We start from the raw sequence: 24,334 nt of genomic DNA, 5'->3' as shown, positions 1-24,334 counted from the left end.
TTTCTTCCCTGTTTAGGAAGCTCCGTATGACTAGAATGAAGAGAAAAAAAAAAGAAGTCGCGATGTTTTTACAGTTCGACGCGAACAACCAATACAGTGCATATACAGATGTAAACATGGGAAGCGGGTGTCAGTCCTCCTATAAGCAGTGCGTCCTCCGTCGCAGAAATACGAATCCACAAGAGCGCCCTCAAAGATAAGTATAAATAACGGTCGTTGGCTGTTATTGCTATTGGCCTGGCCAAGTCAGAAGCTGCATACAGTTCACAGGCAGTATGAGTTGTTTTTTGCTACCGGATACAGACGAGGCGACCATGTCTAAAGTACCGAGGGTCGGCCAAACCTCCAAGACGAGTACACAAATCGCCGTCGCCTTTCAACACCTACGCTGGCAAACCTTTGGATGGAGCCTATCAGGAAGGTTGAGAAAAAGAAGTTTCCAAAACTACATATCCATTTAACGAGGCAGGATCTATCATTTTGCATGACCATCGAGATGCTGCGCCGTAATTACTCCTTGCATAACCACACGAAACGCTCGGTGCAACTTCGCCCAATACAAGCTCGCTTCTTCACACCCTTGTATGGTGGCCAGACTTTCATTCAATCACATCACTTGGATTGCACATCATGTAGACAGCAAAGTTACATGTTGGTCGTTGGGGGGGGGGGGTCTGATAACATGGATAAATGTTGCTTCCAGAACTATCCCTTTCGCAGTTCGCGAAATATCTCAACATTTTGTTTCTCAGTCCACTTTTCCCTTCTGCAAACCCGAACCACTAGCCAAATCCATCTGGATTATCCCTGGAAAGTCGCTTGACGTTCACCATGAAACTCGTCATCGGAGGTTCAACCGGCTTCGTCGGAACCGAGTTGCTCCGGCAAGCTCTGCAGAACCCCGCCGTCACTTCCATCGTGGGGATAAGCCGAAGAGAGACCAAAGTGCCAGACGGATCGACTGACAACTCAACCAAGTTGAAGTCCATCGTCTGTGAGGACTTGAACAACTACCCCGACTCCCTCAAGAAGGAGCTGGAGGATGCAGACGCTTGCATCTGGTATGTCCCTCCCCGTTCGCCACCTGGCCGAGTCCGTAACCGAGAAATTATAGGACAATTGCCATCACCCCATCCAAGCTGAAGGATACACCGTGGGACGAAGTGGTCAAGATCACCCGCGACTACACTCTCACCGCTCTCCACACCATGACGGAGGCGCGGCCCATCAACGGCTCCAAGGACCCCCTCCGCTTTGTCTACATGAGCGGACACTTTGCCCCGCGCGACCGATCGCACGTCGTGAAGGCCCTGACCGACTTCGGCCTAGTGGAGGTATCTCTATTGCGTGTACGTAGCCTCTTACGACAATATGGTTCTCTGACAGTGTACTGACTTTGCTATCCGTTTCGTACAGGGCCAGCTCGAAGCCGAGGTCCTCGACTACGCAGAGCAGTCTAGCAACAGAGTTGTGGCTTGCATCGCCAAACCCGGCATGATTCATGGTCCCGGGATGGAGCTGAGGACCGTGCCAGGACTACCCAATATTGAGCTGCGGCATGTTGCGGCAGCCTTGCTGGATCAGGTAGTCAATGGCTTCCAGAAGGATACCCTGTCGAACGATGACATGTCGCAGATTGGCCAGCGAGTTTTGGTCGAGTAGACAGCGCCTCTGGTGTATCCCCGACAAGGCTTGACGAGGGGATGGCTCTGGAAGCGCTCCTTGGAAGAAGGAAAGCTCAGCAAGATTCGGCAGAGGCCATGACGCCAAAGAGGACTTTTGTCGTATTCGCGTGTTCTATTCCCTGTAACAGAGTTCATACTTGAAAGCTTAATTAAACCACACTGCTCCAATCATGCGTCAGTGGCCCAACCCCTTTTCCTCAGCCTGCCTCCTTTTCCGACACATTTCCGACAGCCCGTGCCCCGTCCCGAAACTCTGGTCCTGACAGCTGTTAAAAGGTAAAAGTGTTTCTCTAAGCGAATCCGGATACTAGAACCGCTGCAATTTGTACCTGGTTTAACATACAACATCCAATAGATACAAAAGGGTGAAACGACAAAGCCGGAAAGAAACATCCGCGCTTACTCTCTGATTGCGAATCAATTCGTCATGACTTCTCCTCGTTAGAAGTGCAGTGGGTGATATATTAGGACGGGAAGTTATAGTGTTCTCATCGCGTGCCAACGTACAAACATCTTTACTGCAAATTAGCCGAGTCATTGGCATTCACCCGTCTTTTATTACCCCAAACTCACACCCCCAAGATGTCGGACGCAACGTCAAGCACCGCGGCTGCTGATCAGAAAGCCTCTCAAGAGTAGGTGCTGAACAAGTTTATCATGATAACCCTCGCACAGGTACATCGACTAACTAGATGTGCTAAAGGAGGAAGCACCACACTCACAACCCCGTCAAGCGATCAGTTGGCTTGTCCGGCGCCATCACGGGCGACGTGGGGGAGTTCCTGGGAGGCAACAAGAATCCGGCCGGTGGAAGTGTCAATGCTGTCGCCAAGGGGCTTAACAAAGCCGCGGGCAAGGGTGCACAGACGTGAGAGACGACTAATAGGCCTTGGGTCTCTACATGGTCCCTGATTTATGTGTGGGTGACTAGGGCTCGCTTGGTGTTTTTCATAGTGCCTCGAACCAACTGTTGGTTATGTCACTCGCTGCATGCGAACATGGCGATCATGGCGATCATTTGTAACATGTGTCAAGTTCATGAACAATGAAAAGCCAACTGGTATGACGTGGTCAAAGGACCCCCCTATAGTGAAAAGGGACGATGTTTTTGTCTCGGACTATATATGATACTTAAAGTGTTTGCTAATAATGCATCCCACCTGGAACTGTGCATCGCTTATTTCGTGTCTCACAAATCGATGGATCGACTAAGCTGTTGCTCCAAGAGACAATTAACCCTCCAAATGACTAAACAATGGGTCTGGACTCGGACCTCCCTTTCACCTCGATGAATACGAACAATAGTAATGTTCAAGCCGGATGAGGCAGGCGGTCAAATACTTATAAGCGTGTAGAAAGGACTCCTTTCTCCGGGACCAAACGCCATCCCACCCGCCACCGCTACCCCTACTAACCCTAGAACTCTTAGCGCAATTACCTTTGTACTTTTTCACAACCAAGAAAACCGCAGACAACATGTGTCAATTCCGTATCACTTTCTACCCCTGCGGTCTCCCGTTTGTCAAGGGCAGCTACTACAAGCTGTGCGCCGACCGGCCCAACTGCAAGAAGACAATCGAGATGCTGGAGTGGCACACCTTCTGCCCCCGGATGCGCAAGTTCCTGGCCTCGGCCTGGAACCAGCAGCGGCAGGAAGAGGAGCGGTACCAGTGGAGTCCCGAGATCGCGCGGCGCGTGCCGTGCTGCAAGGGGATGGACCCCCAAGTCTTCGAGGGCCTGTGTCGGAAGTGCAACCCCGCGGGCGCGGAGCAGCCAGGAGGGTTTCACCGCTGCAGCCTGGACTGCCAGACCGAGCTGTTTACGACCAAGGATCCGCAGTATGCGTTTGAGTGGTATATTGAGAAGTGCTGGCCCCATATGCCGACAGCCCGGTATGAACAGCGGAGGGACGCCAGGGATCCCACCGAGTCCGAGATGTGGGCGTCGTCATTCCTCGGTGAGTAAGTAGATGGAGATGACATTTTGTAGAGTGGGAGGAGTATGAAGTTCGAAATGTCAACTTCATAGGTCATTATGTCTTTTCAACTTGTCGAGCGGGCAGTCCTACATTGGTTCATAAAACACTTGCTAATTCTAATATCTTAAATGTCATGTCAAGCCTCCAAGGTGATACCCAAACCTAACATTCCAGTAAGCCCAAGGTCCCATGATCAACCATAGCTGTCGTGTATCTCTCCACCATGGTAAATATCACGTCCTTGGGCTGCATGTGGGGATCCGTCAGCGCCCACATGAACCCGTGCATCATGTGCCGCCTATACTCGTCCCAAACCTCCTCTCTAGTAAACCTCGGACCCCCCAGCTCAGCCAAGGTGTCGAGGTAGTGTTCCACCAAACCGACCTCGTGCTCCCGCCGGTCCGGCACCGTCAGCGCCCCCGCAATAAAATACGGCACATCATCGAACGCCGAACCCACCGCCAGCCCCTGCCAATCAATGAACCCCGGCTCCCCCGCCGCCGTGATATACGTGTTGCCCAGATGCGCATCCCCGTGCACGAGGCAGAAGTAGCGCGGGTCCGTCACGGCCCACAGCCGCTGAAACGCGGCCCGCATGCGCTCCCGGTCCGCCATCCCGTCCGCCGGCACGGGCGGGCGGGCGCCCTCGGCGAACCGCCGCGCCCAGGGCTCCGGCTCCATGAGCGCCATGACGACGGCGGGGAAGGCGCTGCCGCCCGCGAGCCAGGGGAGGTCGGCGGCCGTCTTGGCCCAGGTGCCGGCGTGCAGCGTGGCGAGCTGTTCGACGCCGGCTCGGACGCGCGACACGGGCCATGGGTCGAGGGGGTTGCCGAAGGTGCAGCCGGTGGACCGGAGGTCGTCCATGATGACGATGCCCTGTCCGTTGATGGTGTCGGAGGCGCAGTACCAGGCTCGGGGGAGGCGCATGGTGAGGAGGGGCGCGATGTGCTGTCGTGGGTACATGTTTGGTTAACCGTGGGGTCCGGGGTATCGATTGGGTGGACAGCCAAAGGCAACTGGAGTAAGGAACGAGCCCATACATACATAATAGAACTCGGCTTCTCGCCGGTACGTGGCAGTCAGACCGGGGTAGATGGCGAGGATATTGGGGTCGAAACCGCCCTTGACGCAGATCCTATCCGGCCTGGCATCGGCCGTTGCATCGGCATCGCCATATTTTCTTCAACCCGATGAGAATCTTGCTCGCGGTGCCGTGGATCGTCTCGACCGCCGTAAACTCCTGGATGGCAAACCCCAGGGCTTCCGAGCACCACTCTACCGTGACCTGGTCTGGCGTCACTGGCAGGGCTCTTTCGTTCGAGTGCAAATGCCCCCGTACCGCTGCCATTGTACCAATGGTGAAGCTTTCTGCAGATTGTATTTAGAAGTAATATCTGTTGGGACTGAGGTTGTGCTTTAATGTGGCCGAAGACAACAAAAGATGTAAGGTACATAAACCAGGTTGACGGCAGACTACCGACTGGGTTATATACTACTAAGAAACGATGGAGCGCTCTTTCAATATCATATGGACGAATTGAATGCCAGCACCTGAGTTGTGGTGTGTGGATCTTGCTTGGTTCTAAGTGACTATACTGCGTCCAGTAAAAGTACACTGCATGCGAGTGGGATAGAACGCAATTCTATCCACTCAGTACGTCCCGCGTAATACTGCGCCGTAAAGGTACATTGATCTATTAAACCTTGGTGTTCCTCAATGTCGTCCATTCCTTTTCTTCCCACGTCTGGCGCCAACCAACGTCGCGGACTACTGTCATTGATAACTCGTTCGCTGTCAGATGTTTAGTGCAATAGCTGGGATACTCGCGAAATGATAGTCACTCGTGCCGACAGCATCTTATCATCTGAAACAAGTGTCTCAGTTGCTGTTGCTGGTCATGTCAGCAACGTCAAAGTTCCTGCAGTCATCAATTGAGCAAGTTCGTATGCTGCCTGTCAGCAAAAGTCGGCGGGTCTTCTCCCGAGGTGAACCACTCTCAACCCCAAGCGTCAGGGGTGCAGGGTTGGTCTCACGGCGTATATACTTGTTTTCTTGGCATCTAAGGCTTTCCGACCCCAACACCAACGCAAGTTAGCCCAGCCAAAACGAAATCTTAGTAAGATGCACACACCGAGCTTACCGACAACGACATCTTGTCGCCACCAGGTTCTTTCTTTTGATATCACTGGTTTTGGTACAATATCGCATTAAAAAGCCCCTACTTGCGACTGATACGAAGATGGAAACCGGCATGCTGCCCTTGCCTGAGGGTAAAATGCACGACTTTGATGGGACGACCTATATCCAGATCTTGGTTGTGACTCTGTTTTCTGTAACCTTTGCTTTCGCGACCGCAGTGCTTATCTTGAGGATCTATACTGCCATCCGGATCGTCAAGCACCCTGATCTATCTGATCGTGAGCACAACTTGATCCTTTCTGTGGTAGTTGGCTGGGCAGCAAGGCACTCTTCTGGGACATCACAACTGACAGTGGATTCGCCGGCAGTTCCCATCACAGTTGCGTGGGGACTCTCTATAGCTTGTTTCGCCGGCATGGTCATATGTAAGCTTATTGGGCGTCACAACTCGGCTTGGGCCACAAGGACTTGACCCTGCCCTGGTGCTGATTATGATGAAGCCATGCCGTATGGACTCGGGAGACATCTTTGGAATGTCACAGCAGAACAACTTGCTGAGTACTACAAGGTCGGTGTTTTCCTCTCTGCTTGCTTTGTTCATCCCTCCCTCCTACTGTTACTATCCAATACACTGACAGATTTCCCCCAAGTATACGCTGCTTATCTACCTGACTTACATATGGACTCCAATCCTCTCAAAACTGGCTATCCTCGTGCTGTATCGTCAAATCAATCCGTTCAGACCGTTTCGAGTCTGTGTTTACATCACTGCTGCTGGCATCATCATCTACACCGTTATCTTCACGAGTCTCCTCTGCGGTCTATGCAAGCCTGCCGGTACGGGCAGTATGACGTGTCTTAACAACGTTGCCATCGTCTAGGCGGTCGTAAACATCCTCACCGACATCGTACTAATCATACTTCCGATACCGATGTTGCGTCAACTCCAGTTGCCCCGCCGACAAAGGAATGTTCTCGGTGGTATATTGGCCCTTGGTTCCGGGTGGGTAATTTTATCATTTGCATAATAAGATGATAGTGGATTCGATCGTTACTGATCTGGTGAAACCCCGTTCAAAAGTTTATAGAGTAGTCGTGGCGTCAATTCTGCGCGTGCCCTTCCTCAGTCGCATGACCATGAGTTCCGACGTGACGTGGGCGCAAGCCTCGCTTGCCATCTGGTCCTCGATCGAGCTCAACTTCGGCATCGCCTGCAACTGCATGGCGCGGCTGAGGCCGTTCGTGCGGGCGCACATGCCGAAGCTGATGCGCTATCTCGACGACCACAAAAACGGTCATGATGCGAGGAGGCCTGGCCTGGCGGTGGCGGCGCCCGCGCGCGAACACGGCGGCCCAAACGCCGGAGACGATGATGGCGAGGAGACCTGGAGGTGCCAGGAGCATGCGGTATACACTTTCCGACTTCATAGCTTTGAGGGGAAAGCCCAACCGAATGTTGATGATGAAAGTGGACATATCCACGTCCGACGTGAGGTCACAGTCGACCTGGAACCAATTGAAGCCGCCTCGAGGCGCATGCGAAGCACGGACAAGCTCATTCGCCATTAGTGGCGCTCAAAAAACGCATGCAGCCCGAGATGCTTTTAAAATGTCGAATTTCCACGGTAATGGTCCATATCATCCTGTGGTCTGAAGTACCCGCCCATTCATACCTTGAGATAAAGAAAATGGCGTTGAGACGGATGCCTACAGTCTAGTCGCCTACTAGGCAGGGCCCTCCCAGCGGGCAGAAGTACAGGGTGGGGGCGGTATGCGCCGTCCGTCTAGGGCGATTGATGGCTGACATCAGCCACCTCGCAAATCAAACCCGTACACCCCTTTCCGTTTGCAAACTTGCGGCTTGGTCAGCCAGTACTTCTCCGTTTCTTCCGATAACGATACATCGTGAAGATAACGACGAGAAAGGGCCTAGACGACGAAATGAGCCCCTCTGCTGCTGCTACTGCAGCTGCAAAGCCGCCAAAGCGGAAGCCCCCGGTTCGCCGAGACCCGGAGCGGCGACGGCAGCAGAACATGGAGGCACAGAAGCGATACCGTAAGCGTCGCTCCCTGGAGAACGCGTCGGGAAGAACTACTCTTTTACTAACGGACGCCTTAGGGGAGAAGCTTCGCCAGCGGATAGGGGATCTGGAAGCAATTGCTGCTTCGGTCTCGCCAAGCCAAGTTCTTGTAGCAGAAGCAGGGGATGCGCCGTCTCTGCGAATGTCGGAGAGGAGGAGGACGACAACAACAGAAACTGATGCGACAGTAGCAAAAAACGGCCCCTCCTCATGTCGCAATTCTTCGCCCATCGCGGCAGAGGATGGTCGTTCGGGTCGCGGCGATTCGGGGGTGTCTGCACCAGTTTCCCCTGCGGCGGCGCGTGGTGCCGTTGTCCGCAAAGAAAAAGATAGTCCCTGGATGATAGTCTCGCAGACTAACGAGACCCCACTTTCGCCAGACTCGTGGGACTCGGTCGTGTACCTCGATCCCTCCCTCTTAGTTGGTCACAGCCCCGACAGCGACAACAGTCTAGCCTGGATGCCCGCGAGCGGCTGCGGGTGCTCCAGCCCGGACGACGGCCTGCAACGGATCGTAAGTCACCGCGGTGGGTCCCAGAAGCCGTTCGGCAGCAATGCTGGCTTGTCGGACCCCTACGCCAACCACCTCCGCCTCGAGACCGTCTGCACGCTGGACGCCATGTTCAGCCTCGGGACGCTTCTCGGCATCCCCAGCGAGCGCATGTGCCCGCTCGAGACGCAGTCCCCCTTCTTCCGGCCGGGCATCGACGAGTCCTCATCGACAGACGCGATCCGCACCGTCCAGAAGATCTTCCGGACCCTCAAGCCGGACCTGCGGCCCGGCCGCGAGCAGGTCACCGTCGCGCACCACCCCTTCATCGACTGCCTGCCGTTCCCGACGCTGCGGCGGAACCTGCTGGTCCACGGGGCGCATATCGACGCGGAGCAGCTCCAGCTCGACGTGATTGAGGGACTGGTGTGCTGGGGCGGTGCGGGCATCAGCCGGCGCGACAGCAAAGACGCTACGGGAGGCGCGTCGACGGGCACACCCTGGGACGTCCGCAGCTGGGAGGCCAAGGAATGCTTTCTGCTGAAATACTGGACGATGCTGGGTGGGGAAGACGGCGAGCTGGTGCGACAGAGCGAATGGTGGCGTGGGATACGAGGGGAAGAGCCTCTATGCATTGAACTAATGAGCTAGGAAAGGGTTTACCGAGAGTCGATGCTCTCTCTCGATGTACAAAGACGATATTACGATACAGGAGTCAAGTGGATAAAAAAACAAGTCTAGACGCGCGATGCCAATTGCACCCTCTTACTTCTGCCATTCCTCCCGGCCCATCTTGAGGATGTCAGCCATCCCGACTTCCCAGTACTTCGAGGGCGCCTTTCCCTGTTCCACCATCTGCGCAGCCGCCACCGCCGCTCTGCCGATGACGGACGCATCCTGGCCTGTGCGTATGTCGAGTGATTAGAATCAATCATTATTCCAGCGTTCTGGAGATAGGGGAAATGGATTGCACATACCAAGTCTGTCCCGCGCCATCTGCGGCATGGTCTCGACCACCTTCTCAGCCAACCAAGCCTTGGACTTCTCGCGGGCGATGATCATGCCCGGCTTCACGATGACGGCGTGCTCGAACTGGAGCTCCTTGATGGCATCCTCGACGCCATTCTTCATCTTGCAGTACGGCGCGAGGCTGTTGGGGAAGCTGCGCGTGCCCGCGCTGGAAATGAAGACGTACGTCTTGACGCCCGCGGCCTTGGCGGCCTTGGCGTTCTCGACGCACAGGTCGTGGTCGATCTTCCACTGCTCGGCGATGCCGCCCGCGGTCGCCCGCGTGGTGCCGACGGCGTTGAAGACGACCGAGGGCGGGGGCGCCAGCGTCCCGATCAGGCCGCCCCACTTCGTCGTGTCGGCCTCCTGGACCGCGTCCAGCTTGGGCGACTGCGCCGCCGGGGCCCGGCGCGAGATGGTCTTGACCGAGGCGAAGGCGCTCGTGGTGGGGGCGAGCAGCGCGGCGAGGATCTCGGCGCCGACGGCGCCCGTGCAGCCGAAGACGGCGGCGGTGGCCATGGTGGTGGTGATGGTGATGGTGCTCTGCTCAAGTTTTCGGGCCTGTTTGATGGGCGCAAGGTGTTTCAAATGTGATGAAAAGTATAAAGAGCGATGTTTACGGATTTGTAGCTATGAGAATTGGAATCATCAAAATACATAAGTATGCCGCCGGATACGCTGGAGATCTGGACGGGACTGGCCTGGAATGCGAAAACTTCGACCCGGTTTCTTGTTTATTAATGACCTCAGTCATGTGCAGGGAAGAAGCACATGCTTGCTCTCCACGACCGCGGCGGACCAACAACCACTTTTTTCGCTGCGGGTCGCCAGTTCCCCCCGCTGCCCGCTGCCGTCGATCCTAAGTCTCCGAACTGCCCGCTAAACACTTGTTGGGCTAGCAAATCGTCAATCGCCCATCGTACCATCCGATGGTCGACCATCGACAAACACTGCAACGAATCGAATTTCATCCGCCCAATGAGCGAAAGATATCCTCGGCCGGCATGATTGGTCAATACCGTTGGCTTATTTAGCCGTATGACGGCAGACCCTACTCAGTAGCACTGTAACATGCTGCTGCAATGCGGCCAGGTACCCACAGTAGTGTGGGAGGGACTAACCTAATGAATCATTTCAAGGGGCTCCCCACGCTGTGGCTGTCAATGTCGGGTGTCAAGCACGAACGCAACCAACGCAAACGCATATGCACTGCGCTTTCGTCGACGGAACCATTTTCAATGCCATCGGTCAGTACATGTATAGGTATATATATTCATTCGAATTCGCACCAGAATACATGTAGAGATCATCACCGCCAACTGACGCCAAACGCGCCCTAGGTATACGGGGTTCATCAGCCAAGTAAGCATACCCAGTTTGCCTGCGTACGTCCAAAGAAGACCGCGCACTGCGTGCACCAGAGGAGCCACGACGCCTCAACCCTTTGGAATTGTTGCTTGAAGTCCTTGGAGTCCTTGATGTGATATAATGGCAATCAAAGTTCGTGAATCACCATCCCATATGCGTCCACAACCCGACCCAACCTCATCCCCGAATTTCTTTGGAGCCCTTCATTACAGATGGTTGGTGATAACTCAGGCAAGATTACGGGGAGCCAGGCGTTTTCTGGTCTTAGTAGTGTCGAACAGAAACGGGGTCTCTAAAGGGATCCTGTGGTCGTTCATAGTCCTGATCACCTGGTTATACTGCGAGTCCCCAAGCACGGACGTCAGAAATTTATGCCTCTTGGTCGGTACCTTCAAAAAGTCGTCGCAGTCATCACGTTCGATGACTCTCCAGCTCAGGCTCCGGCCCCCGTCGACGAACGTGTCAGCGGCAAAATTGACACGTAGCGTCCCCGTCTGCCGGCCCTGCTGCTTCGAGTGGCACAGCTTGTACTGTGTTAGGGCTGGGTCCTCGGGTCTGGTGCGGTCGAAAAACATCGCAGTGGACAGGTGGGAATTGTCTTGATTATTATACCCCCTGTACTCTGGCAGCTTCAGAGCATGTACGGGAACAGGATCGCAGTAGTACAACAAGGCGACTTTGCGGCTTTCGCGACAGGTCGAAAGCAGCGGCGAAACTAGGCTTCGGTCCGGGAGAATGCAGAAGGCGAAGTCGTCTACGCCGATTCTTCTTTTCAGGGCCTCGTTGCCAATGGCGTACTCCCAGATATAGAAACGCAGCTCGGGTGGTAGTTTCTGAAATGCTGGAAACGTTCTTGCAGCTCAAAACCAGCCAATTATAGAAGCAACAAAAGATGTCGTTAGGACACTCATTTTGGGCTTGGGTGATCAACAGATTAGAGGAGTTTGCTGTGTGGCAGGCCCTGACGATCCTTTCTGGCAGCTTTGTGTTATGTGTATGTTGATCGTTCGGGTTTGAGGAGAGCTGCACTCTATGAGTCTTTATTTCTGCCGGAGAGCTTCGGCATTAATCGAGAAAAAGCAAGGGGGAAAGAATACAACGCGAAGTCAGTTCTTTTTACGCTCTGCAATACTTTTCGAAGACAAGTAACCTTTAATAAAGAGTCTTCTTATCAGCCTTGTGGCCCTTTTTGCGCTTGCCTAGCGTTTTGTTGAAACGCGACAATACTGAAGCTTGACATGTGGGCTGTCGGTGATAACTATCAAAAGCTTCAAATCCATAAACTTCTCAGGCCCCAAGGTGCTGCCACACGCCATGTTCAAGAGGGATCGAGGTTGGTCCCAATATCAAGATGACAAGAAGTTATAATAGCATTCTTCCCAACGTGGGATTTTCTTAAACTCTGTAAGATGGAAATAAGAACCACTATGGATCATGGATGGGGCTGACGGCTGTGTGGCTCAACTGCCGCTATACTCAGGCTTGGCAGGGCATCCGCATCCTTTCAAGCATGGCCAAGCCACGGGGACGGACAACCTTCTCTCGTCCAAAACTCTTGTTTTCCTACGGGAACCAACGGCGGGACAATCCACCTAGGGCCGCCATTCAAATATATTAATGTAGATGAGCCATGAGGTTCCCCAAGGCTAACCCAAAATTTAATATAGTATAGCCATGATAGTATTTAGGTTCACTGATTCTCAACTGGCTAGGCAACACCCACAGCCTGAAAAGAACGCTCACTGGAGACTTCGGTACTTTGCTCACTCGGAAAGGAATTCACGCTATGTTACTTGTGTGTCCTAAGTCGTGTTTTTAGTTCCATTTCGTACCAAAATTCAGAGACAGGAGATTGGAAGACGAGTCACCCATTTCCGTCGTACCACATGTGTCTACTGCTTGGCCTTCGCTTGGCCGTGTCATATCCAACTTGACTGCTCCATCTTCACCAGTAAAGATAGAGGTCGAAATATCTAATACGCTACACCATCATGTCCCCGCCGCCTACCCTTGCGAGCACAGCCGCCGGCCCTCCACCATACCAGTGTAACTGTTTCCGCACTGCCATCTGTCAAAGAGAATCAGCGAATCCACGAACGGGTTAAATATAGGAGTGGATATGATTGCTTCAGTGCCCGGCGCTGGAACCGCAGCCTGTCAATCTACAAACAAACAGGTGGAGTTGGCTTCGCTCTGAGACTCTGGCGATATCTATACTTAGCATCGATACCCTTACCTTACCTAATCCTGAAGCAAACCTTCCTGGCCCATGCCGACCGAATTATTCCTATGATAGGACAGAGCCCGCCTTGGCGCTGCGGCAATTATGGCTTGTTTCGAAACTGGGCGGCGTTTCGCCAAGCAACTACCAAGCCCATACCAAGACTTTCCAAGCCCGGGCCTGCTTGGCTCGGGCGGGTTGATACAAGAAGCCCTTGGCACCCAGAGCCAGCGAACTTGCGATCTTCGCCAAGGAGCCCCCCCGATTGTGCGCTAACCGGGTTGTAGGGGCAAGCACTATCAATCAGTATGTGTCTGTGGGTGTCTTGGCAACCGACAGCTGAGAGATTGCGCCCGCCGCTCACGGCCGCCGAGCGACGACACTGCCGCCTCACTAGCGATCTTGTCTGTGTGACGTGCACGTATCCGATCAACGTACCAAGTATCTTGACTGGCCTAAATTAGATTAAAAAAGAGGCCCGGCTTGGTGCATGCATACTTGGCGGGCGACAGATCAAGGAGAACTGAGGCGGTGACGCAAAGGGGCAATATGCCGTATATCAGAGAAAAAAAAGAAAAGAAAGAAAAGGGAAACAAATGCAGATACCCCTGTCTTCTCCCCCAGGTCGTGTGAGTATAAAGAATGGAGTCGGGCCACTTCCCGTCATCTCAAACCTCCCGAGTCAGTCATGACACTTCCCTGAACCACGATTACCCATCAGCACACCTACCCCAGGCTTCACACAATTCAAGCTTAATAACCCGACGGAAATCCCCATTGTGTTTTGTTATTCTTTCGTTCTTTGGAACACCACTCGATTCCTACACATAAAACTCTATTCCGCTATCCGCGCAATCCCGCTCTCACTATAGACTTGAACACCCATTTCACGGCACCGCCCCGTACCAGCCAGCCACCATGCACATCCCCTCCGCTGTCTCGGTCCTCCTCCTGGCCGCCCTGCCGTCCTTCGTCCTCGCCGCGCCCCAGGCCGGCGGCGGCCAAGACGTGCTGCCCAATGTGCAAAACGGGTTCGAGGGCCCCTGCGACGACAACAACTGCGGCGCCCAGGGCAAGGACTGCACCAAGACCTCGCAGAAGTGGTGCACCCCCTTCCCCAGCACGCAGAAGCCCTGGCAGGGGTGCACTTGCAGCAACCTGTAATACGGCACATCGAGGGGATGACTGGCCCCGAGTATATGAGTAATATAATTATCACTCGGGGCCAGTAGTCTTCCGCGCGTAACGGAAGCGAAGAATATCGATATTTATCCCCATGGTATGAGAACCAACCCTTTTTCACAACCTCCCGGCCATCTTGACTTATACAGATAAACTAACAATTTATCAGGCCTGAAACGTTGTCACAAAGTCACGGAACCGATACGGCTGTGACAGCCTAAACTTGTTTTTGAGCGTCGCTTCTATTTTGTTTTCTACATGTTTTTTTATCTTAGAAATGAGGAGTTGGGCTGGCATATAACTCACGATAACATAAAAAAGAGAAATAGAGAACACCATTCACAAAGAGCGGCTCAGATACGAGGTTATCTCCTACAAGCCCCCTAGACTTACTTCTACGGATAGACATATCAAAAGCAAAACTCACTTGATTCCATGACCTGTGCCCCCCGGACGGACGATTCACTGTGCAGAGGCTGCTTCGCCCTACGAAGATGGATTGTTTGTCGTTCGACCGGTATATGAGCCCGCAAGGCACATTGTATACTCTTGTCACATGACTCGCGAAGACCATGGTCATGCCTGATCCCGCCGTCATCTGATCAACACAAGTTTCTTTGACCGGCACTGCCAAGGACAGGACAGGATTAACAATCAGTGCCATGACGACAACGCTCACCCTTCGGCATTCTAGGAGATATAGGAACGTTCCAGATCCCCATGGTACTAACCTCATTATGGGCATCAGGCAGGTCCCCTCTTATAGCTACCGCACTTGCATGACACACACATACTGCAGGTTAGCCGTTATTATGTAATTTCATCGCGAGACCAAGAGGCGCTATATAGCTGTCGGCATATAGGGGGCGCCAGTGTTCGTATAGCTTGTATCTGCGTTTGAGGAAGAAAGATCGAGGGCGAGGTAAGATCAGCATGTAGTTCATAGTTCAATAATCAATACGGACGATCCCTTGCATTCAAAACCTACTCTCCGAAGAAACATGTTTCGCAGGTTCATCTCATGGCCATCCCCAGCCTCACGCGAGTTTTTGACAGGACAGATACTCATGGCTGAACTAGGAATACTTCGTCTATGTTCAGTCTAGACGGGTCTATATCAAGTCAGTAGATGCGATGTTACCGAAAGACCCCGATCGGAATAGACGAGCCTGGGCCGTCTTCCATCGGCTGCGCGAGTCGTTAGCCCTCGGAACGATTGCTATCCAGGAAGAGACTGATGGGGTACGCCAGGAAAAGGGGGCCAACACCTGACCACACCCCACCAGATCAAAGAGACATCAGAAAACAGGGACGATGCCCATCGGGGAAGTATTGACTGCGCAGTGGATAGATATGTAAAAAAGTATGATATAGGTCAATGTGATATCAAATTGATCGCGCCACCTCGCAATCTAGACAGACTCCGCAGCGACCATGGTCAGTCCTCTATAACCACCGTGAGACTAGCGGCGCAGTGGTTGGGTCAAAAGAGTAGCATGTGTTCAACACGGCGGCCGCCGTAAGAGTTGGATTGCGTCGAAGCAATACTATATAAGTAGCGCTGGGGGGTATAGTACAAAAGGGGGCCCGGACTCATTGCGGAGGTCCGGTGCCCTTGTAGGAGCCTCTCTGCCCTATCACACATACGAGCTATTGGACCATGAGTAGCCTCGGTAACCTGAATACCCTTCTCGGCTGTAGAGTTCTCAGGGAAGATGCGGGAGATCTCAGTGTGTATCTCGTGATAATAGGGCCTCCGGCAGGGTATTAAAGCTGGTATGAGAATCCAATCCAGAAGCCGAGTTTAGTGAAATAGTCATCAGTCGTGAAACCTTCAGTAATCCTCCTCTTCGTCTCACTTCATACACTGACGTTTTGCCATTCACAATGCCGTGCATCTTCCTCACCTCTTAGCAGGCAGAGCGGCATCAAGGCAAGTCATCACCTGTTGCGCGGTTAGTAAGACTCATTAGCCGGTGGAAAAGATTGTTGAACATACCTGGTGACTCCATGTACCTTGGTTCTCAAGGTAATGAGCCATGCCGCGCATAAGTTCCACCTGCTCTGCAGTGGACAGGCCTGTTATTGCCATCTCCATCACCTGGCCGTAAGTGATGTTGTTGAGAGCAATGAAAGTATGGTAGTAGATGTAGGCGAAGAATCCCATGATGAATTGGCAGTCCATACGGTCGGTCATGCCACCGTGTCCGGGAATGGAGTGGCCAAAGTCCTTGATCTTAAAGGTTCGTTTGAGTCCAGACGCAAAGAAACCACCGAAGGGCGCGATGAGGGAAGCGAAAGATGCAATGATGATAGCGTGGATCTGCATGGGCTCCATGGTAAATGTGAAGTACTGCTGGTAGCCATCGGGAAGGAAGAAGAGATCCGTGGAAGGCTTGAACGTGTGGGGCTTGAAGACGGGGTTCGGTTCGCACTCGAGGCCGGTGAAGACGTTGGCGCCAAGATCTGTCACAGGGCAGATAAAGTACTTAGAGCGCATAAGCAGGTTGGTCAAGCCGAAGGCGAAAATAACCGTCATGATCCAAGCACCGACGAACCCTTCGACCGTCTTCTTGGGCGACAGCTTGATCAGCTGCGTGCGGCCAAAGGTGATACCACAGATGTAGGCGAAGATGTCGTTGGTGATGACGAGAGACGCCGGGAGGAAAAACCAAATCATGCCCTCGAAGACGTTGTTCATGACGAAGTGGGCCTGCACCACAATGAGGTACAGGGCCATGTGCGTCCAGGCGAAGTTGGTGAACTGGAACTTGAGGTGGCCGGCCTTGAGGCTCGCGACGAAGAAGACGAAGCCGATGACGTAGAGAACAAAGCTGATGAAGCGGTGGTGGGTCGCAAGCGGCAGGAGCACTCGGTCAACCAGGACGATATGCTTGAAGTAGTAGATGACGCTCTCTCCGTAGAGAAAGTACATGGTGGTCGCCAACCAGTACCAGTTGAGCGTCTTGGTGGCCATGATGTTGCGAGCGCGCGACGGCATAGACGCAATGGCAATGACCTCCTTGAACGAGACGATCTGGACAGCCGTAATGGCAGCAATGATGTAGATGTGGCCCATGAACAGGGCGCCGAAGAAGCCACCGATCATGACAAAAGTCCAGAATGTTCGGATCAGGAAATTGGCCTTCTTCTTCTCGTACTCAGAGGACGGGGGCGGCTGCTGGGCCTGATCCTGTTGTTGGGCACCAGCTTTCGACTCGTCAATCTCGCCGAGCTGCGACGCTGTCATGCGCTTCCTCACGGGCGAGCCGGAGCCATCCTCGCTGCCTTCGCCGAAGCTCGAGCGGCGGCCGTCTGCGTTGCCATTGCGATGGGGGAACTTGACCCCGCGACGCGGTTTCGACATGGTAATTATTTTCGTGTGTGGGAGAAGGTCGCGCCCCGAGGTAGCTGAATCAGTTGGCGCGGGGATATTACCGAGCTTTGTCGAATTGTCAAGCGCAGTGCTTGTTAGGGATGTGTCGGCGACTGACTGCTTTCACTTCTGGGAGTCTCAGGCAAGAATAGCGAGACAAGCAGAGGGCGGATTGACCGTCGGAATCGGGAATGGGAATTTGTTGGCAAAGATGCGCAATGCAATGCTGGCCCCAAGCCGTGGTCCCGTTTCGAGCAGGCGAAATTTGGGGTATCAGGTGGGTCTGGCTCTTTGGCTTTGTCCGTCCTGGGCGGCACGGTAGGATGTATGGTTATGTAGTACCCAGTAAAGTAAGGTTGCTTAATCTGATGGGTGTAATCGATAATCTTGGTTGCCACGTTCCCAAATGCTATGCGACGGGACAATGCTGGTAGGTGTGTTGGTAGGTGAGGAGGGACTCCAAGACAATGGTGCAAATGTCAATAGACAGAGAGAGAAGGGAGGGAAAAGCTAGGATGACGGAGCTCTTGGTTTTTTTTTCGTGTGTGTGTTCTAGAGGCAGACTACTACATCATCCTGCTTTTTCTGCGTGTCTTGTCCTGTCACTGCTGAGAGATCCAGTCTCTAGGCTGGATGGCCCTGACGTAGACGCCAATGCCTGCTCTACATAGCTTAGGCGATCTTGGCACCAGAAAAATGCTTGCAGTAAAGGGTTAGTCAGCCTGAGGCCGGGTGCGTCATCAACCCCGACTGGCCGACTTGTTTTAGTGCGGATTTCACATGTTCCCGCTCATGCCGGTCTATGCTGGGTGCCTAATGCACTAATCCGCCTGGGACTCGCTGGCTGTACTGGACAATGGACATTCATCCAGTGCCTCCTTTCTAATCTAGGAGTGCGTAACAATTCAACAAGATGGTCAATATTATAAACTTTGATATCTTTCTTTTTTTCTAATCGATTCCTATATACATTATCGCCGCGATCCGCATTGTTATTTTGCAAGAAATTGCACATAAAGATTCGTCTGATTCCGCGGCTCCCGAAACACTGAGTTCGAATGTTGGCAGCTGAAAAATGTACACGTACAAGCAAGCTGACACCACATCCATATGATACCTCGACCCCGTATGTCTTGTGCTCATCATGACCTTTTTACCTGATTTGCAACCACCACCTGATGCTCCTCAACCTCAGCCACATTCAGATGCAAGTGCAATGTCCTTCCGTTCCGTCCGTCATAACTCCGTGGTATCATCAACACATGGTAAAGTACAAACTGCCATCTATGAATAGATGACTACGGCAAGGTTGCCAAGAGCCAACGCCTTGACATCTCGCCTTTGAAGATGGGGAAATCATCCGCCAAAGAACTCCCCGAGCTCGGCACCCTGCTCTTCCGTCACGGTCATCTCGAGCAGCTCCCGCGCCAGATCGGCCGTTTCCTCACTGACCCCTTCCTCGGCGAAGTTGAGCCGAGCAAGGCTGAGAAGGTATTTCTGCGAGCCCCCTGCAAAGCCGGCAACTTTGGCCGGCACGTCGAGGAAGTCCTTGTTGCGCTTGTCCGTGACAATTGTGTGCAGCAAAAGCATGGTTTGTGCGATCAGCGTCTGGACTTCACCAGTATGTTCTGGTGCCCGGATCAACTTTGCAAGTACATCATCCTCCTCATCCGGAGGTGGCGAGGGGGAGGCAGCCTGTAAGCGTTATATGTCTTCTCCCCGTCGTACAGCTCGTCGATAGACCAGCTCAAGAAGATGACAAGGCGTGGGATGGCCAGTTTGTGTTTTGCCAGCTCACGCATGCCGAATGGCGAAGTTGCAATGGAAGCCAGGGTCTGCAAAGCAGTGTGCCGTATAGTCCATAGCTTGTGGTCATCGAGACCTGCTGCCTGTATGTTCATGAGAAAGAAGGATACGCGATCAATGATTGCGCTGGCGATCTCTTCGGGAGTGCGTTGGCGATGGAATATAGGCCCGATGCTGTTCTCAAAAGCAGAAGTGCTCACCAATCTCATCATGATCAGTGCATCATTCATCGCCTGTTTGGGGCTCAACAAGGTGAGCACATACTCAACGAGCATGTAGGCCCAGAAATCAACAATTGGCTCAGAAACGGCATCTTCTCCTACCGAGGCGGAGGTCTCACATCCCAACGCAGTGGCATACAACAGCGAAAGGATTTCAGTGGTTGGAATAGTTGCCCTGTACTTAAGGAAGTTTTCTTCGGTCGGGTCACCAGGCCCGTTGTGGTGAACCCGTGGTATCGCAACCTCCGAGGTGCACTCCACAGTTATGGTAATGAGCGACTCGGCGATATGAGGCGCAACACCCGCCGGGCTGAGCTGAACCGTAAAAGAAAGCAGAGACACGAGCTCGACAATCGGGTCGCACTAGAAGAGGTAAGCTGTGAGCCGGAACAGGATGTATGCGGCATACTTACAATATTCTCGTGAAAGCATCGCGACCACAGATCGATGAGTAGCTGACACAGTTCAATAGGGAGACGCAGTGGATCATTGGGATCGCCCATAGCAGTGATTCTCTGTAAAATTATAGATGCTAAGCTCTCTGACGGATTGGACGGTAGGCTGTAGCCAGCGAGGACGTCCAATGTCAGGGGTCGAGCATAAGCGGAGCAATGGTTGAGGACAACCTTGAGTAGCTATGTATGCTGGTCAGCACAATTCTAACGAAATCGAGAATAATACAACAACCACTTTGCACATTTGACTTACATCGAATGAGTGACTATTTGTGGGCGTTGGGGCGGGCTCGCTGATGTTAGCAACAGAGCCGGCCAAAGCATCATCACCATGATCAACCATGACAACATCCTCCGTCGTCTCCAGGGCCATAACCGGGCTATCGGCAGGAGGTGGTCGTTTCCTTTTCGGCTTTGTAGGAGTTCTGGTCAGCCTGGCCGGGGGCTCTGCTACCACGCTGGCGACAGCGCCTGGGTTCTTGCCCCTGGTGCCCTTGCTTGGGCTGCCTGCCATTTCAACATCGTCGAAACCGTCCGCGATGCCCCAGGACTTAGCAGCATTGTTCTTCTTGGGCGTTCCGCCATTTTTGTCTTTCTGCTTTGCGCGGACAACCTCCTCTCTCAGGTCCCTCTTTGTGAACTCGAGCTCCGTAGTGGCATTCTTCTCGGCGGCCTTGGCAGCTTCTACGGCTCGCTCTTGCTTGGCAATCTGCTCCGCTGTCTGTTTCTTGAGAGTCTGTAGTTCCCGGTCGTGATCCTGCCGGCTCCTCTCGAGACGAGTGCGCACAATACCAATCTCGCCGTCCTTGCTCTGGAGCTTCAGCTGCAGGTCCCTGATCTGGGCTTGCAGTGCCTGCTCCTGGGGCGTCGGGCCTGCCTGGTGAGGTGCTTGGCTGGCTTGGTACCGCGAGGGGATCGTGGGGGCTGGTCGCGGGAGGGCGTTGGGTGCGCGCAATTGCGAGTAGACTGGAGCCTGCGAGGACCGAGAGCCCAGGTTGGCGGCGGACTGGTTCGGCCTCGAGTAGGATTGGTTGCGAAGGTGGCTCGCGGGGACAGGCACAGGTCCACCCCATGCATCCTGCTGGATTGTCTGCTGCGGTACGACTCTGGATGCCGTTGACCCAACAAACGACTTGTTGACGGGCACTACGGGCTGGTGGCGCGGCGCGTCGTCAATGACCACGACTTCGGCATCGAGGTCGTCGTCGTCGTCGAAGTCATACTCGGCTTGCTGGTCTTGGGTGGGCTCAAGCCTCTTGGCCTGCGTGAATTGGATTGCGTTGTTCTCGAGCTCGTCCAGGTTGAGCTCATCGAAGCCATCGTCGGAAAAGTCGTCCATGTTGACTCGGTGAGCCAGTAGCTCCTATATACCAGCCCATCGGCACGGCGATTATCTTGGGCCCGGCTGCGCACTCGGGTTTTCGTTTCAGGAATGTTTGTTTGCATGATACAACGGCTTAGAGACGAAATTGTACGTAGCGCGCGCTGGGCAGACACGCTTGTCCCACCAAAAACACCACCCCCACCGACAATCAATTAAACTACGCGACCACCAACCAACGAGCAGGAATGCATTCCCTTCCAAACGTCGCATCTTGCACGCATCATGATTTCGTGGGAAGGTCACAATGTTCCGTGATCGTGTATTTTCGGGATTGTTAATATGTATGTGCACACACTCTATTTATTCAAACCCACCATTTCATGTCCATGTTGTGCAGGAATGCAACCATCTGAACGTAGCAGCGACTGGCCGCCCCACCCATAACAGCGCTGAGCACTAATAGAGTGTATCTGCCACCAACCCTTCATGATTTCTGCGTAACGCCTGCGTTACCTGTTGCGTCTTACAAGCCAAACCTGTGCATCGTGAACGATACTTCCGCATACCGAATAAGATGATGGTCTTCTGCCATAGGTTCCACGCTTGGCCATGCTTGTGGGCGTGCGTGTCACACGTTGCTGCTGTTTCCCAAGGCGCAGGCCCGAGACTTATAAGCAGGACAGTCATCCATTACCTCAAACCTGCTCAACCCAGTTTGTTATTTTCTCCTCGGTCGAGTCTCGCTGTACATGCCCCTGGGAGTCTGATTTTATGTCATGTCGCTTCAAACAGTCTCGCCGCTCGGAAGAGACCATAGAGGCCTATTGAGATCAACGCACCAGATCCATCGAGTGCTAGATATCCCATTCAGCATGGACGAAATACACGATGGAACTCGGTCAGATATAGTTGATCGGTACAGAGGTCTGCCGCGTATGGTCGACGAACCGCCTGCGAACCAAACAGAGCCATCTGGTAATATTCATCCCCTTTGGATTAAACCGCATAACAACGTGCTGACAACTACCAGCTACTTCATCTCCTACCCCGACAGCACCCCCGACATCTGTTACAACACCGAGTTCGACGTCATCCGCCTCTACTAGCCGCCCATCGCCAGCTCCCCAATCTTCAGCAAGCGATGGGCCATCACCCAGTGTCGTGGTCGGAAGCATCATCGGATGCATCGCCGTCCCAATCCTAGCCCTACTGGTCATTGTCTGGTGGCGCCGGCGTCGCCACCGGCGTTTTAGCCTGGCGTATGATGCAGGATTCGGCAACGCCCCGTACGACAATCTCCGTTCTGCCCCGAGCGGGCACGAGAATAGGTTTCCGTACAGCGATACTCACTCGCCCCCCTATTCGGACGCGATTCCCCTACAACCCTTCAACACAAGAGGAGGCGATAATGTTAGAAGTCCGCATTCGCGCCACAAGGCGATGCCTCCGGTCTCGCCCTTCAGTGTTGATTATGGTAGCGGGCATGACCAACCACCGCCGGCTGCTGTTAGCCTTCTTTCAAGATCTGGGACTACGATACGGACATGGTGAGAGCTCGGACTGCTTGTGGACCGCGCCTTATTCAAACCAGGAATGTACCTGTCAGGTAACATCGTGGAATAGAGTGTTATTCCTTTGGATAGTATATTGCTTATGTCTCTGTGGATGGGTGATTTGGGGGAGGGAGCGTTCAAAAAATAGCTTGTTGGTGCATCCCAGATCTTCAGGGGCAATATCATGTGTACCCATTGTACCTTCGTGATTAAAGCTGCTGCTATAGCCGACATATGATCATGAAACACCCATAATGCAGTTACCAAGACTTTAGCTAGTTACCTCTTCATCATGGTACTAGAAATTGAGAAAGTGAAGGTTGTGGATAGAAAAACAAGCCAGAATTACGTATTTCTACGTTATCTCTTATTAAGGCCTCTGGAGAAGGAATAATTCTTTTTATGGGAACATTGATCTTGCAAGCCGATTCTTTGTCTTATCTTCTTGGAGACTACGCACGGAACTGAAAATAGGAGGTGCTCAGGTCACTCCTACTATCAGTCTTCAAAGAGAGTTACTGTTATAATCACAAATTGGTTCTTGCTACCCAGGTTAAAGATATAGAAGGAATCAAGGTCCAAGTGACAGGTATATTGGGCAAAGCAATCACAAACTCTGTAACTATTTTGGAATAAGATATATCTCTCAGGCCCAAATACCGCTTTTACTTACAGTGAATCATCACACTTTTGGGGTCGCCATCGTGGCAGTGCTATTTTTTTAGCCAAGAGCTGATATGTGAGCTGCAGGGCAACTCCTGGCCCTCCTTTGGAATTAAGCGAGTTTGAATTTGCTTACACACTCGATGTGAAATAAGGAGTTGCTTCGTCCTGAGAAAACAAGTTCTATCATCAAGTCCATGTCGGGCCCAGTCTAAGAGACTGCCCCCTTTACCCTTGCTACACTAAGTTCAACATAATAGAGGATGAACGTGAGCGAAATAACCCCCCAAGGTGTCATTCGATATAAAGGGGTAAGATGAGAGAGCTGTGCCGGTCTGCACAAGTATACACCCAACCCAGCTCCGAGCTATACCAGTGTACACAAACATATATCGCCGACTCGCCACCCCACCGGCCATGTCGTCGTCCCTGGTAGACCATCGCCGACATGCTCCATGTGACCTACCGTTCATTCCTTTTACCCCACTGGCGCCTAAGCAATGCACCTGGAATAAAAGCACCTGGCTTCATGAATCTCCTCCCTCCACTCCACCCAACTGAACAACAGCCAGACCTGCCTTTTTTCAGTCAGCTCTTTTCCGGATCTCTTTTTGTCGACCCAAACACCACTCATCTCCCTTCTTCGACGAACCAGAAGCCTTCCTCTCCCTTCTTCGCCGAACCATAGGCATCTTGTCAGTCAACAATAATTCAACATGCCCGAATGGACCGATAACGAGCTTGCTCACATGCTTGCTTGGGTTGACCATTGCAAGGACAATG

General features: G+C 53.0%; 12 protein-coding genes across 12 annotated transcripts; 7 read left to right on the top strand and 5 right to left on the bottom strand.

The window, feature by feature from the left end:
* Positions 1-831: 831 nt before the first annotated feature.
* On the top strand, positions 832-1,662 carry PG985_005099 (uncharacterized protein; the record flags this gene model as incomplete). The annotated part of the gene is made up of 3 exons (XM_066824868.1): positions 832-1,061; positions 1,115-1,349; positions 1,417-1,662. 3 exons carry the CDS (start codon positions 832-834, stop codon positions 1,660-1,662), a joined length of 711 nt encoding a protein of 236 aa, XP_066688028.1.
* Positions 1,663-2,267: 605 nt separating this feature from the next.
* On the top strand, positions 2,268-2,557 carry PG985_005098 (uncharacterized protein; the record flags this gene model as incomplete). The annotated part of the gene is made up of 2 exons (XM_066824867.1): positions 2,268-2,320; positions 2,389-2,557. The coding sequence occupies 2 exons, from the start codon at positions 2,268-2,270 to the stop codon at positions 2,555-2,557; spliced, it is 222 nt and encodes a 73-aa protein (XP_066688027.1).
* A 604-nt stretch (positions 2,558-3,161) lies between these two features.
* On the top strand, positions 3,162-3,650 carry PG985_005097 (uncharacterized protein; the record flags this gene model as incomplete). The annotated part of the gene is made up of 1 exon (XM_066824866.1): positions 3,162-3,650. One exon carries the CDS (start codon positions 3,162-3,164, stop codon positions 3,648-3,650), a length of 489 nt encoding a protein of 162 aa, XP_066688026.1.
* A 175-nt stretch (positions 3,651-3,825) lies between these two features.
* On the bottom strand, positions 3,826-5,011 carry PG985_005096 (kinase-like domain-containing protein; the record flags this gene model as incomplete). The annotated part of the gene is made up of 3 exons (XM_066824865.1): positions 3,826-4,611; positions 4,708-4,798; positions 4,851-5,011. 3 exons carry the CDS (start codon positions 5,009-5,011, stop codon positions 3,826-3,828), a joined length of 1,038 nt encoding a protein of 345 aa, XP_066688025.1.
* An 892-nt stretch (positions 5,012-5,903) lies between these two features.
* On the top strand, positions 5,904-7,372 carry PG985_005095 (uncharacterized protein; the record flags this gene model as incomplete). The annotated part of the gene is made up of 4 exons (XM_066824864.1): positions 5,904-6,228; positions 6,304-6,371; positions 6,442-6,640; positions 6,885-7,372. 4 exons carry the CDS (start codon positions 5,904-5,906, stop codon positions 7,370-7,372), a joined length of 1,080 nt encoding a protein of 359 aa, XP_066688024.1.
* Positions 7,373-7,744: 372 nt separating this feature from the next.
* On the top strand, positions 7,745-9,025 carry PG985_005094 (uncharacterized protein; the record flags this gene model as incomplete). The annotated part of the gene is made up of 1 exon (XM_066824863.1): positions 7,745-9,025. One exon carries the CDS (start codon positions 7,745-7,747, stop codon positions 9,023-9,025), a length of 1,281 nt encoding a protein of 426 aa, XP_066688023.1.
* A 114-nt stretch (positions 9,026-9,139) lies between these two features.
* Positions 9,140-9,901, bottom strand: PG985_005093 (protein fmp52-2- mitochondrial; the record flags this gene model as incomplete). Its single annotated transcript, XM_066824862.1, has 2 exons — positions 9,140-9,276; positions 9,352-9,901. 2 exons carry the CDS (start codon positions 9,899-9,901, stop codon positions 9,140-9,142), a joined length of 687 nt encoding a protein of 228 aa, XP_066688022.1.
* Positions 9,902-10,977: 1,076 nt separating this feature from the next.
* On the bottom strand, positions 10,978-11,325 carry PG985_005092 (uncharacterized protein; the record flags this gene model as incomplete). The annotated part of the gene is made up of 1 exon (XM_066824861.1): positions 10,978-11,325. One exon carries the CDS (start codon positions 11,323-11,325, stop codon positions 10,978-10,980), a length of 348 nt encoding a protein of 115 aa, XP_066688021.1.
* A 2,564-nt stretch (positions 11,326-13,889) lies between these two features.
* PG985_005091 (uncharacterized protein) lies at positions 13,890-14,135 on the top strand (the record flags this gene model as incomplete). The annotated part of the gene is made up of 1 exon (XM_066824860.1): positions 13,890-14,135. The coding sequence occupies one exon, from the start codon at positions 13,890-13,892 to the stop codon at positions 14,133-14,135; it is 246 nt and encodes an 81-aa protein (XP_066688020.1).
* A 1,921-nt stretch (positions 14,136-16,056) lies between these two features.
* PG985_005090 (putative CDS1-CDP-diacylglycerol synthase) lies at positions 16,057-17,520 on the bottom strand (the record flags this gene model as incomplete). The annotated part of the gene is made up of 2 exons (XM_066824859.1): positions 16,057-16,098; positions 16,153-17,520. The coding sequence occupies 2 exons, from the start codon at positions 17,518-17,520 to the stop codon at positions 16,057-16,059; spliced, it is 1,410 nt and encodes a 469-aa protein (XP_066688019.1).
* Positions 17,521-18,885: 1,365 nt separating this feature from the next.
* Positions 18,886-21,350, bottom strand: PG985_005089 (DNA repair protein Rad26; the record flags this gene model as incomplete). Its single annotated transcript, XM_066824858.1, is given in 4 exon segments — positions 18,886-19,157; positions 19,175-19,919; positions 19,970-20,191; positions 20,265-21,350. 4 exon segments carry the CDS (start codon positions 21,348-21,350, stop codon positions 18,886-18,888), a joined length of 2,325 nt encoding a protein of 774 aa, XP_066688018.1.
* An 857-nt stretch (positions 21,351-22,207) lies between these two features.
* PG985_005088 (uncharacterized protein) lies at positions 22,208-22,886 on the top strand (the record flags this gene model as incomplete). The annotated part of the gene is made up of 2 exons (XM_066824857.1): positions 22,208-22,310; positions 22,366-22,886. The coding sequence occupies 2 exons, from the start codon at positions 22,208-22,210 to the stop codon at positions 22,884-22,886; spliced, it is 624 nt and encodes a 207-aa protein (XP_066688017.1).
* Between the last annotated feature and the right edge of the window lie 1,448 nt (positions 22,887-24,334).

Source organism: Apiospora marii (assembly GCF_038362585.1).
Source record: "Apiospora marii strain CBS 49790 chromosome Unknown utg000003l_segment0_segment0, whole genome shotgun sequence".
In the NCBI taxonomy this organism is placed as follows: domain Eukaryota; kingdom Fungi; phylum Ascomycota; class Sordariomycetes; order Amphisphaeriales; family Apiosporaceae; genus Apiospora; species Apiospora marii.
This window is presented reverse-complemented; position numbering and strand designations above follow the sequence as displayed.